We start from the raw sequence: 12542 nt of genomic DNA, 5'->3' as shown, positions 1-12542 counted from the left end.
GGTGTGTTTTCCTCCATTGACCTGCTGCATAACCCAAGTGCGCTTCAGCTTGAGGTCACAAACAAATGGCCGGACATTCTCCTTCAGGATTTTTTGTTAGACAGCAGAATTAATGGTTCCATTTACCACAACAAGTCTTCCAGGTCCTGAAACAGCAAAACAGCCCCAGACCATCACACTACAACCACTATATTTTACTGTTGGTACGATGTTCCTTTTCCGAAATTCTGTGTTACTTCTATACCAGATGTAATGGGACATGCATCTTCCAAAAAGTTAAACTTTAGTCTCGTCAGTCCCGAGTATTCTCCCAAAAGTCTTGGCGATCATCAAGATGTTTTCTGGTACAACTGAGACGAGCCTTCATGTTCATTTTGCTCAGCAGTGTTTTTCATATTGGAACTGTGCCATTCATGCCATTTTTTGCCAAGTCTTTTTCTTATGGTAGAGCCATGAACACTGACCTTAACCAAGGCAAGTGAGACCTGCAGTTTTTTGGATGTTATTGTGGGGTCTTTTGTGACCTCTTGGATGAGTCGTCGCTGCGCTCTTGGGGTAAGTTTTGTCGGCCAGCCACTCCTGGGAAGGTTCAACTACTGGTCCATGTTTTTGCTATTTGTGGATAAAGGCACTCACTGTGGTTCACTGGAGTCCCAAAGCTTTAAAAATGGCTTTATAACCTTTTTCAGACTGATAGATCTCAATTACTTTGTTTCTTATTTGTTCCTGAATTTCTTTGGATCACAGCATGATCTCTAGCTTTGGAGGATCTTTTGGTCTACTTCACTTTATCAGGCAGGTCCTATTTAAAGCGCACCTGTCAGCAGGATTGTGCTCAGGAAACTACATACACTGTTAGGTGGGCGACATTACATTGATTAAAATGATACCTTGGTTAATGAAATCTGTCCTGTGGTTCTTGGGTAATCTTTACTTTCACTTTGGAGATAATGATATGCTCGTGCTTCAGGGTGGGACGGTGTAGTCTATCTGGTGCTCTGCTTACTAATTCATCTGTATGCTCTTATGACAGGTCACTGTGCCTTCACTGACTTGCCTCCTATTTTACCTAGCCCCGCACTACTAGATTAATTATGTAAAATAGGAGGCAGGTCAGTGAAGGCACAGTGACCTGTCATAAGAGCATACAGATGAATATGTAAGCAGAGCACAAGACAGAGCCGACCCCACAGGCTGCCACGGAGCATAAGCATATCATTATCTCCAAACTGAAAATAAAGATTACACAACAACCACAGGATGGATTTCATCAACCAAGGTATCATTTTAATCAGTGCAATGTCACCCACCTGACAGTGTATGTAGTTTACTGAGCACAATCCAGCTGACAGGTGCGCTTTAAGTGATTTCTTGATTGAGAACAGGTGTGGCAGTAATCAGGCCTGTGTGTGGCAAGGGAAATTGAACTACGCTTCCCAAAGATGTGATAAATCACAGTTAATTTATGTTTTAAGGGAGAATGGGGCAATCATTTTTTCACACAAGACCCTGTAGGTTTGGATTTCTTTTTCCCTTAATAATAAAGACCCTAATTTAAAAAAAAATGCATTTTGTGTCTATTTGTGTTATCTTGGTCTAATATTTAAATTTGTTTTGTGATATGAAACATTTAAGTGTAACAAACATGCAAAAGAAAAAGAAATCAGCAAGGGGGCAAACAGTTTTCCACACCACTGTATATAGAAAGTATGAGGGAGTAGTCACAGCTACATAGAAGACCATTTAAAAGCACACATGCAGAACTTACAGATAACTAGAGGCAGAACGTCTACAACCCCAATTCCAAAACAGTTGTGTAAAATGTAAAATCAAAAATGTAATGATTTGGAAATCTCTTATATTATTCACAATAGAACATAGAACACAGATCAGTAGGTAAAAGACATTTCATTTAAAAAAAACTCAATTAGAAATTAATGGCAGCAACACGTCTCAAAAAAGTTTGGATAAGGTCATGTCTATCATTGTGTAGCATCCCCTCTTCTTTTTATAAGTCTGTAAACGTTTAGGAAGTGAGGAGACCAATGGCTGGAGTTTTAGGAGAAGAATGTTGTCTGATTTGGATTCTAGCGGCTGAACAGTCCTGGGTCGTCTTTGTCGGGTTTTTCATTTCATAATGTGCCAAATCTTTTCTATTGGTTAAAGGTCTGGGTTGCAGGCGGCCAGCTCATCATCCGAGCTCTTCTTCTCTGAAGTCATGCTGTTGGTGATGACTGCAGTATATGGTTTAGGATTGACTTGCTTAAATACATGTATGTAAGGCATTCCCTTCCATTGTCCAAAGCTGTCATAAAGCTCAGCAATGATTGTGCCGTTCAAGATGTGTAAGGGTATGGGCCCACGATCAGGAAATGCTGCGGGTTTGACGCTCCGGGTTTATGCAGCGTCAAACCCGCAGCGGCCAGATGTTACAGCATAGTCGATAGGTTTTCTATCAATCCCATGTCTACTAGGTGATCTCTGTGATCACCTGCAGAAACTGGCATGTGGCAAGTCTTTCAGATCTGCAGCATGTTAATTTCTCTTGTGGGTCCACATGTGGACTTTCCCCATAGACAATGAGGAAACTTCAGTATGTTAAAAACAAAAAAAATCGCGGTCGCTCATTTGCATAATGAGGGCAGAAGTTGCTCGGCTGTTCTGCGTCGGGGCCATAGATGATCGTGGGCACATAACCTGAGTTACCATGCCATAGGCACTAATGCCGCCCCATATCACCAGATGCAGGTTTTTGAACTGTGCGCTGATAACAAGCAGGATGGTCCCACTCCTTTTGAGTTGGCAGGACACGGCTTCTAGCATTCCCATAAAGAATTTCACATTTTGATTCATTTGACCACCGAATAGTTTCCCATTTTTCCTCAATCAACTATAAATACATTTTGGTCTCAAGAAAACAGCAGTGTTGATATATAACTTCTTTTTTGCATGATGGAGTTTATCTTGCTTTTGTGGATTGCACGATGAACTGTGTTCACAATGATTTCTGGAAGCGTTCCTGAGCCCAGTGATTCGCATGACCGAATCATGCCTATTTTTAATGCTGTGTCACCTGAGGGTCCATAGATCATGGGCATTAAATACTATCGGCTTTGTCCTTTGCGCATTAGGATTTCTCCCAAATCTCTGAATCTTTTGATATGTACTGTAAATGGTGGGATGTTCTCAATTTTACGTTGAACATTTCTCTGAAATGGTTTCACAATTTTTATATGCATTTGTTCAGATTGGTGATCTTCTGACCATATTTGCTTCCAAGAGTCTCTGCGTCTATCCTACTTTTTATACAGTTATGTGACTTGGTTACATACTGATCCTTCTTCATCTTGATGGCGTCCTCCCTACATCCTCCTCATGTGATTAAGAACTTACCCGTAGGTGAACTTATAAGAACTAAAAGGAATAGTTCCAGTCTTAGGATTTTCCAGGAGGAAAGTAGTAAAGTATGTACTCGCCTAGCTAAGAGGTTATGCTAAATGGTGTCTAGATAGAGCCCAACAGATAGCTAATGATAGGGATAGGTCTACCCTACTTGACAAAAACAGGATTAATGGCGACATATCTGATAAAAACATAGATAAAAAAGCCACCAACAAAAAGATGATAATTTTCACTACAAAATATAGCCCCCAATTTACACAAGTAAAGAAGAGCTTGTTGAAATACATCCCCATGCTTTATCAAGACAGTAATCTGCGACTGATACTGGATGAAAATGACATGCAGTATGTACCTAAAAGAGCTACCCCATTGAGGGACCTATTGTCCCCCAGTATATTTGTGGATAGGGTTAAAAAATACCTGGCTTAGTATCAGTGGGCTTCATAAGTGCGGAGCCAACTTATGCAAATGCTGCAGTTTTGCTAGAAAGGATAACAAATTTAAATCCGGCGCTAATGGTAAAGAATTCCCCATAAAGAACTTTATTAATTGCAACACTGAATCTGTCATATATTTGATTCAATGTGATATTTGCAATTTGCAATATGTTGGATGCACGATGGGCGATTTGAAAAAACGGATTAGGAAACACCTTTCAGATTCTGTTAACCTCCCAGTGGCGGGTTACTCTGCTGTATCCAAACATTTTGCATTTAAGCATGATAGGGATTTAGGCTCCTTTTCATTTAAGGGTATAGAAAAGGTGTTTAAACCTGCCAGAGGTGGTAATATACATAAATTGGTGTTATAAGAGAGAAAGTGGATTTTCTTGTTAGACACATGTATCCCACATGGTTTAAATAACAGGTTAGATCTAATTACACAATACTAGTATGGGACCATAGTGCAATAAACAACTAAAAAGAAGGGAACAGAAAAGGGTTTTTGTTTTTTGAAGTTTTTTTTTTATTATTTCCCAACTACATAGCTTGTTATGTTCCTATACGTTTTAATTTTATCCCTATTCTAATTTACCCTAACAAAAATTATTTCTGGTTATTTCCTGTATAGGTACAGGTATGGCACATATCATATATTATATTGTGATCTGTATCTATTGCTCAACTTGGCTTGGACCTTGAAGAAGGCACTACACGTGTCGAAACGCATAGTCCAGGGGGGTCTCGACGTCTATACTGTTCTGTTGTGTGGACTATGGAAAACGTTTTAATGGAATTTGAATAACAGTAGTTTCTTAGGCTAAGTGCCCACGATGCAGAAATGCTGCAGATTTTTTCCGCATCTCCCTGGCAGGAAAAACGCATGCGTATTTTACATGCGTTTTTCCCGCCAGGTAGAAGCGTTTGTCAAGTGTTTTTGCATGCATTTCTGCATGCGGGTTATCAAGCGCTTTTCCAAGCGATTTTAGCATCACTTGGAAAGTGCTTGACAACTTGGTCACACTATATAAATCCATGCAACCGGCATGGATTTATATAGTGTGACCAAGTTAGTTAAAGTCAGCGGGATCATCCAATAGGCTAATGTGTATGAGGCCTACCTACTGCCCCTCAACAGATGAGGCTGAACCTTTTGTTCTCCCTGAAAATAAGCCACCGCCAGAGAACACAAGCGCTCGGCCAAGTGTTCCTGTATGAGAGAGTTGGGTAGATAACTGTCAGCTGTTACAATCATCTGGCCGTCAGCTATCTAATGTTGCTTGGGTTGTGAAGTGAGAACAAGTTCCTATCTATCCAAAGAATACGTGATAACTTGCTGTAGGTGTCCCATTGCTGGGACCCGCACTGATCAACCTCTTATTGTATTTTATTGCAATGTTGCAGTGCAGCGGCCAAAAAACCATAATTCTTCGTTTTCAATTTTTTTTTTCTCGTTACGCTGTTTACCGATCGGATTAATTAATTTTATATTTTGATAGATCGGACATCTCTGAATGCAGCGATACCAAATGTGTATTTCTTATTTTAATTATTAATGGGCAAAAGGGGGTGATTTGAACGTGTTTTTTTCATATTTTTTTAAAAAAAAATTGTTGAATTTAATAGTCCCCTTAGGAGACTTGAAGCTGCGATAGTCGATCGCCTGTGTTATCCATAGCACTGCTATGTATAGCTAAAATTATGATCTATGACCACCAGCGTTCACAGGGGGCTTGTAATGACAGGCACAGGGGTCATCAGCAGACTCCCCGCTGTCATAACAACCCATCGGCACCCCGCAATCGCATCACGCGTACCGATGGGAGCATAGAATGATGCGCTCCTCGCCAGCATATGTTAAATGTGTTGACAGCAGCATTTACCTGGTTAACAGAAGCGTGCGGAGCTCCAATCCACCCGTGGCTGTTAGAGGCACTTGATGGCTGATTAAATCAGCCCTTATGTGCGGGGAAAGATGTGAGCCCGCATCAGAGGCAGGGGCACTGAAATTATATTTCCCTGCATAAATAGTGAGGCAGGCTTTCGTATTATTTTTATCTGTGTACTATAAATTTGAGTTACTGAAAATTAAGTACTCCTCCTTGGCTGAAAATACTCCTCAAAATTGCTAACAGGAGTATTTTTACCCCATTGTGAAAAATGTAGTGCAACCTCGGCTACAATCACTCTGTGCCCTTGGTAAACGTGCATTGTTTCTAAATGCATGGTACCTACAGTGGTGGCAGTGTCCTTATGTGGGGCTGTATGAGTGCTTCTGGTGTTGGGGAGCTACATTTCATTGACGGTATCATGAATTCCAGATGTAATGCTCTATTTTGAAAGATAAGATGCTACAATGACTCCAAGCCCTAGACGTGCACTTTTCCAACATGACAATTATCCAAAACACACATCTAAGGCCACTGTTTTACACTTCTGAAGAACAGGGTGAAAGTGATTCAGCGGCCAAGTATGTTTCCTGATCTGAGCCCAATCAAACACCAATTGGGAATTCTGAAGAGAGAAGTTGAGCATCACTCTTCATCCAGTATAAAGGCTATAGAAGAGGTCATTCTTGAAGAATGGAAAAAAGATAGATGTTGCAATATGTTGCCAACTTGTTCATGCCATGCCTAGAAAACTTAATGCTGTCCTTGAAAATCAGAGAGGTCATATAAAATACTAGATGTAGTCGTTTCTGAGGTGGGGTGTATTCATTTCCCATTAAATTATTTGAGTAAAACTGAAGATTTTGTAATGAAAGTTATATTATTAAAGAGGTTGTCCACTACTATAGAGAATGCCCCCATCGATTTAAAAGGTGGAAATATGATTTTTTGTAAATGCCTTCTGTGGTCATTCTTGCCTATGAGCGCAATATCACTGGCCGCTCACAAGGCATCATGTGACCCCGGCTGCAGCCGGCTCGGGCATCCGCTGATGTCATGTCAAGTTTCGGCTGCCGCCAAGTGTGACCCAGTGCTGCGCACCCCCCTGACTGTTGGGCTGTGGGCGGAGTTTCACCGCACATAACAGCCCAGCATCCACTGCACGCTTTCCCAATGAATGCAGGAGAGGGGAAGTGGACGCTGGACTGCGACTTGCGGTGAAACTCCGCCAACAGTCAATCACTTGGGAAGGGGGGAGGAGGAGTGCGCATCACTGGGTCACACCTGGCTGTAGCCGGGGTCACGAGTTGCCTGGTGAGCAGTCAGCAATAGCACTGCTGACAAGCAACAATGACCAAGGGAGGCATTTACAAATAAATCTTATTTCCACCTTTTAAATTGACGGGGGCATTCTCTATAGTAGTGGACAGCCTCTAATCTTACTTTCATGTTATAGGTTAAAAAAGGTTCTATGAAACTCAAGTCTTGTGAACATTTTGGAAATTGTTCTTTTGTTCAGTGAGATATTAATTAAAATCTTACTTTTCAAAGGGGATGTACTCATTTATGCTGGGCACTGTACATAGCTGTATATATTACATATCATATACCTCTATACTAAGGGTGGGGAACCTATGGCACACGATGACTGTTCTCAGGCCCCCAGGTAGTGTTCGGGGCGTCAACCAACCCTTTAATTGCTCTTTATACAGCGAGTAGGCACATACAATGAATGATTACATGCTGACCCTGGCCAGTGCCAGGACGTACTTAAGGCCCCGTCACACATAACAAGATCACTAGCGAGATCGTTGATGCGTCACGGTTTCCGTGACGCAATAGCGATCTTGCTAGCGATCTCGTTATGTCTGACAGGTAGCAACGATCAGGCCCCTGCTGTGAGATCGCTGATCGTTACAAAGCTTCCTGGACCATTCCTGGGTCGTTGCGCTCCCGCTGGACAGTGTGCATCGCTGTATTTGACACCTTATCAACGACCTCGTTAGCGATTCAGAACTGAGACACGTAGGCGTGCATAAATTGGACTTTTCCGTGCCCCTCGTCCCCGATTGGTGGTCGCTACTGCGTCCTTGTTTTTCGGATCCCACCAGCGTTCTCTGGCTGTGACTCCACTTTGAAGAAATCAGACATCTTTAGCGAGGTAGGTATTGTTTGGGGTCTCAAATGAGTTTCCATTTTTAAATCATTTATAGGACATCTACCAATTATCTGCTATCATTGCTGTTCAGGGGGGGAGGGCTTGGCTTCTATCTGTATATATATGTTTTGCATGGGCAGATATTTTAGGGGTCTCGTGCACACACACCCACACAGCACGTTTTCTGACACGCTGTCCTGGCCAACAGCTTCAGAGGTTTTCACACGCCAATTAACATGAAGCTTAAATCAATAGACACTGTTGTTTTGGCCTGTTGCATGCTTCACAACTTTCTTCGTTGACGTGATGCAATTACGTACTGTCCGCCTGGCTTCGTGGACTCTGTGGACCGAGCCAATGGGGAAGTGGAGCTCGGTGAATGGCGTGCAAACGATCCTGCAATTGCAGGCCTTCAACCAGTGGGACATGGCAGAAACACCCATGATGCGAAGACCTGCTGCAACAACTACTGCCAGTATTTTAACGGTCCTGATGCTGTTCCTTGGCAGCATCAGAACCTATAGTGGGCAACTACTCATGTTTCTACACTACTGACATTTCTGTACTGATGTGTCTAATAAACTGTGTGTTCTACTATGCAAAAGCTTTGTTTCTCATTCTTTCAGTAGTAGCAGTAGTCACCACAGTAAGCAGTCCATATATATATATATATATATATATATATATATATATATATATATATATATATATATATATATACACACACACATACATACATATGTATACACATGCGTATAGATACATACATACATTCGTGTACTCGTATGTAAACAGATTCATCCATGTACTGATACATATTTTTAAGTACATAGATATATACACATACGTATACAGATAACTATATATACACATACATACTCTCAAACATACAAATATGCATACACATAAATGGCCATTTACATCTCTATATATATATATATATTCATATAAATATATGGACATCCATACATCTGTACAGGAATAATGCACACACTAGTGTTCCCGTATGACCGGAGACGCAGTAGCGATCCCATCTGACCGGAGACGCAGTAGCGATGTTAAACCAAGGCCGCCCAATCAGAACGCAGTAGCGTCCACCAATCCGAGATGAGGGGGCGCGGAAAAGTGATTTTATGCACGCCTTTGTGACACAGTACTGTCCCTATCAAGGTGTGGATCGTTGAAATAGCTGCTGTGTGAAAGCGTCCCAACGACCGCCGAGATCGTTAGTTAGATCGCTGGGGCGGCCAAAATCGTTGGGAAGTTCTGCATGTTTGACAGCTCCCCAGCGATCACGAAACGACTCTCCAGCGATCCCAAAACCGTGACGCACTAATCATCTCGCTAGCGATCTCGTTATGTGTGACAGGGCCTTTAGAGAGCGTCGTCCAACCGATGAAGATAGAAGTGCCAGTGTCTCCTGTTCTGTCTGTGCCCCAGCGTCTGCCTGCTGTGTGATGTATACAGAGCCGTCTCGGCGCCTCCTATGTGATGTATACAGAGCCGTCTCGGCGCCTCCTATGTGATGTATACAGAGCCGTCTCGGCGCCTCCTATGTGATGTATACAGAGCCGTCTCGGCGCCTCCTATGTGATGTATACAGAGCCGTCTCGGCGCCTCCTATGTGATGTATACAGAGCCGTCTCGGCGCCTCCTATGTGATGTATACAGAGCCGTCTCGGCGCCTCCTATGTGATGTATACAGAGCAGTCTCGGCGCCTCCTATGTGATGTATACAGAGCAGTCTCGGCGCCTCCTATGTGATGTATACAGAGCAGTCTCGGCGCCTCCTATGTGATGTATACAGAGCAGTCTCGGCGCCTCCTATGTGATGTATACAGAGCAGTCTCGGCGCCTCCTATGTGATGTATACAGAGCAGTCTCGGCGCCTCCTATGTGATGTATACAGAGCAGTCTCGGCGCCTCCTATGTGATGTATATAGAGCAGTCTCGGCGCCTCCTATGTGATGTATATAGAGCAGTCTCGGCGCCTCCTTTGTGATGTATACAGAGCAGTCTCGGTGCCTCCTTTGTGATGTATACAGAGCGGTCTCGGCGCCTCCTATGAGATGTATATAGAGCAGTCTCGGTGCCTCCTATGTGTTGTATATAGAGCAGTCTCAGTGCCTATGTGTTGTATATAGAGCAGTTTCGGTGCCTCCTATGTGATGTATATAGCAGACTTCCTACTGCTTGAGTTTTTTAAATGTAATATGATGGATTTTCCAAAGTGAGGAGAAACGCAGTGTAATACACATCTGTGTGGAACAACTTACAAGTTCTTTTCAAAAGTTATTGCAAACAGTCGATAGCACTCCCGACCAACACAAATTTGGAAAAACAGTTGCGAGTGGCATCATCACTACCACCTAACATCACAGCTGCACCTAAGAGTAACAGTTCCAGCCATCACATTAGCGGGGACTTAAAGAAGTTATCCATTATTTTTACATAGATGCCCATTCCGTAGGATAGGGCATCAATGTTTGATCAGCTGTTATTTGTGTCAGTGGCCGCAGGCCGGAAGTGCTTACCTGCGGCGCATGGCAGTCTAGCTGTGGTGGTCGCTGCGGGGTACTACACAACCGCCTCCCATTGAACTGAATAGGAAGCGGATGTGCAGTACCCTGCAGCGACCACTACAGATAGGAAGCAAAGTGCCGCAAGTAAACACTTCTGGTTGGCGGCCACCGATAACAGCTGATCGGCGGGGGTGCCGGCCGATCAAACATTGATGCCCTATGGATAGGGCATCAATGAAGTAGTGGACAACTTCTATAATTAAAGTTGTCCACTACTTTTTATTATCCCCCAATGTATTCAGCCGGTGCCCATAAGGGTTTTTCTAATTACCTCCCTCTGCTGTTTCTGCCTGCGAGTGGCGCTATAGCTGGCCGCTCACAGGTATCACGTGACCCCCGGCTGCAGCCGACTCTGGTATACGCTGATGTCAAGTCAAGTTCCAGCTGCAACCTGGGGTGTCTCAGCGCTGTGGGCGGGGTTACCCTGCGTGTCACACCCAGCATCCAACACGCCCTCTCCAACAAGCCCCCAGCATCCCCCCCTCGTGGGGAGGGGTCACGAACTGCCTGATAGAGCCGCTCACAGGCAAAAAGGACAACTAAAGGTAATTACAAAAACCCTTGTGGGCACCGGCTGAATACATTGGGGTGATAACAAAAAGTTATCTACACACACTATACATTACTGTAAATACATATCCCTCTATACACTGTACATAATATCATATATACCTTCATAGACTGTACATATTACATGCACAGCTGTACATATATATCATATACCTCTATACAGTGTGCATTGATATATACACTCACAGTATAGCTGTACACATACAAATATACCTCTGCACTGTACATACATGTTATATACACACTACTGCACATAATTTATATCACATATACACCTGTACATACAGATCATACACACAGCTGTGCATATTATATAGCATCCTCTATACTGTGTACAGGTATATATTATACATAAACACTATACACAGCTGTACACATTATACATAACACACTGCACATATACACTATATAGCATATATACTGTGTACAGATATACATTACACACACTGCTCATATATACATTATACACAGCTATACATATCATATATACATTACACACACTGCTCATATATAATATATCCACAGACTGCCCAGAGGAGCCACTGTGCACACAGCGCCATAACAGACTATCCCCGGGCTCCGCACACCGCCAGGCCCAGCTCTCACCTTCCAGAAAGCGGCTCTCTCCGCCGCCCGCCATCTTCCACCTTACTCCATGACCGGCACCGAGGAGCGGGAAGGCGCGAGGGTCTGAGTCGCTGCGGGGCCTGCACACAGACAACGGCGTCACCAGCAGCACTGAGGCCGGGAAGGCAGGCAGGCCTCAGCCAGGGAGAGGATGCAGGAGGCCGCGGCTGGAGTGATGGGAGGAGCCTGACACACACACATCTACGGAGCCGGGAGGGGGACGAGGCCGGGACTACTGCAGCCAGGAATATGGCTACGGAGCCAGCAGCGCCACCTGCCCCGGAGCCACTGGCTGCTGTGCACGACACCACACGTCCCTGTGCTCCGGCCTCAGTGATGGAGCTGGTGTGAGGCCCGGAGTGGGGCTGCCGCCATACACTGTGTGACTGCACCTCTGCCTGCCAGGCTCAGTGTACACCCTCATGAAAAGCCAACCCCGGGCAACCTGTGGGCAGCTAGGAGAGGCGGCCAGCATAGGGAGACCTCTGTCCGTCCATTGTACAGGACTCACATACATGGGACTCATAGGTAGCACCTATGTCCCTCTCCATCACCCTAAATGAATACAGACCCCACAATTAGCACCTGTGTCCCTCTCCATCACCCTAAATGAATACAGACCCCACAATTAGCACCTGTGTCCCTCTCCATCACCCTAAATGAATACAGACCCCACAATTAGCACCTGTGTCCCTCTTCATCACCCTAAATGAATACAGACCCCACAATTAGCACCTGTGTCCCTCTCCATCACCCTAAATGAATACAGACCCCACAATTAGCACCTGTGTCCCTCTCCATCACCCTAAATGAATACAGACCCCACAATTAGCACCTGTGTCCCTCTTCATCACCCTAAATGAATACAGACCCC

The 12542-nt window shown here is 44.1% G+C and overlaps 1 protein-coding gene across 5 annotated transcripts in view; it reads right to left on the bottom strand.

Moving 5' to 3' along the window:
• Positions 1-12077, bottom strand: part of SENP6 (SUMO specific peptidase 6) — a 94549-nt gene extending 82472 nt beyond the window's left edge. For 3 of the 5 annotated variants that reach the window (XM_073675585.1, XM_073675586.1, XM_073675589.1), the window contains exon 1: positions 11648-12076. In XM_073675585.1, the coding sequence (XP_073531686.1) occupies positions 11648-11681 (34 nt within the window). In that variant the 5' untranslated portion in view covers positions 11682-12076. Of the gene's footprint in view, positions 1-11647 lie in introns of all 5 variants that reach the window. The other 2 variants (XM_073675587.1, XM_073675588.1) reach the window with 2 other exon arrangements.
• Between the last annotated feature and the right edge of the window lie 465 nt (positions 12078-12542).

The sequence above is a fragment of the Phyllobates terribilis genome, unplaced genomic scaffold (genome assembly GCF_046119375.1).
Source record: "Phyllobates terribilis strain yellow unplaced genomic scaffold, ASM4611937v1 Scaffold_3__8_contigs__length_932513732, whole genome shotgun sequence".
In the NCBI taxonomy this organism is placed as follows: domain Eukaryota; kingdom Metazoa; phylum Chordata; class Amphibia; order Anura; family Dendrobatidae; genus Phyllobates; species Phyllobates terribilis.
This window is presented reverse-complemented; position numbering and strand designations above follow the sequence as displayed.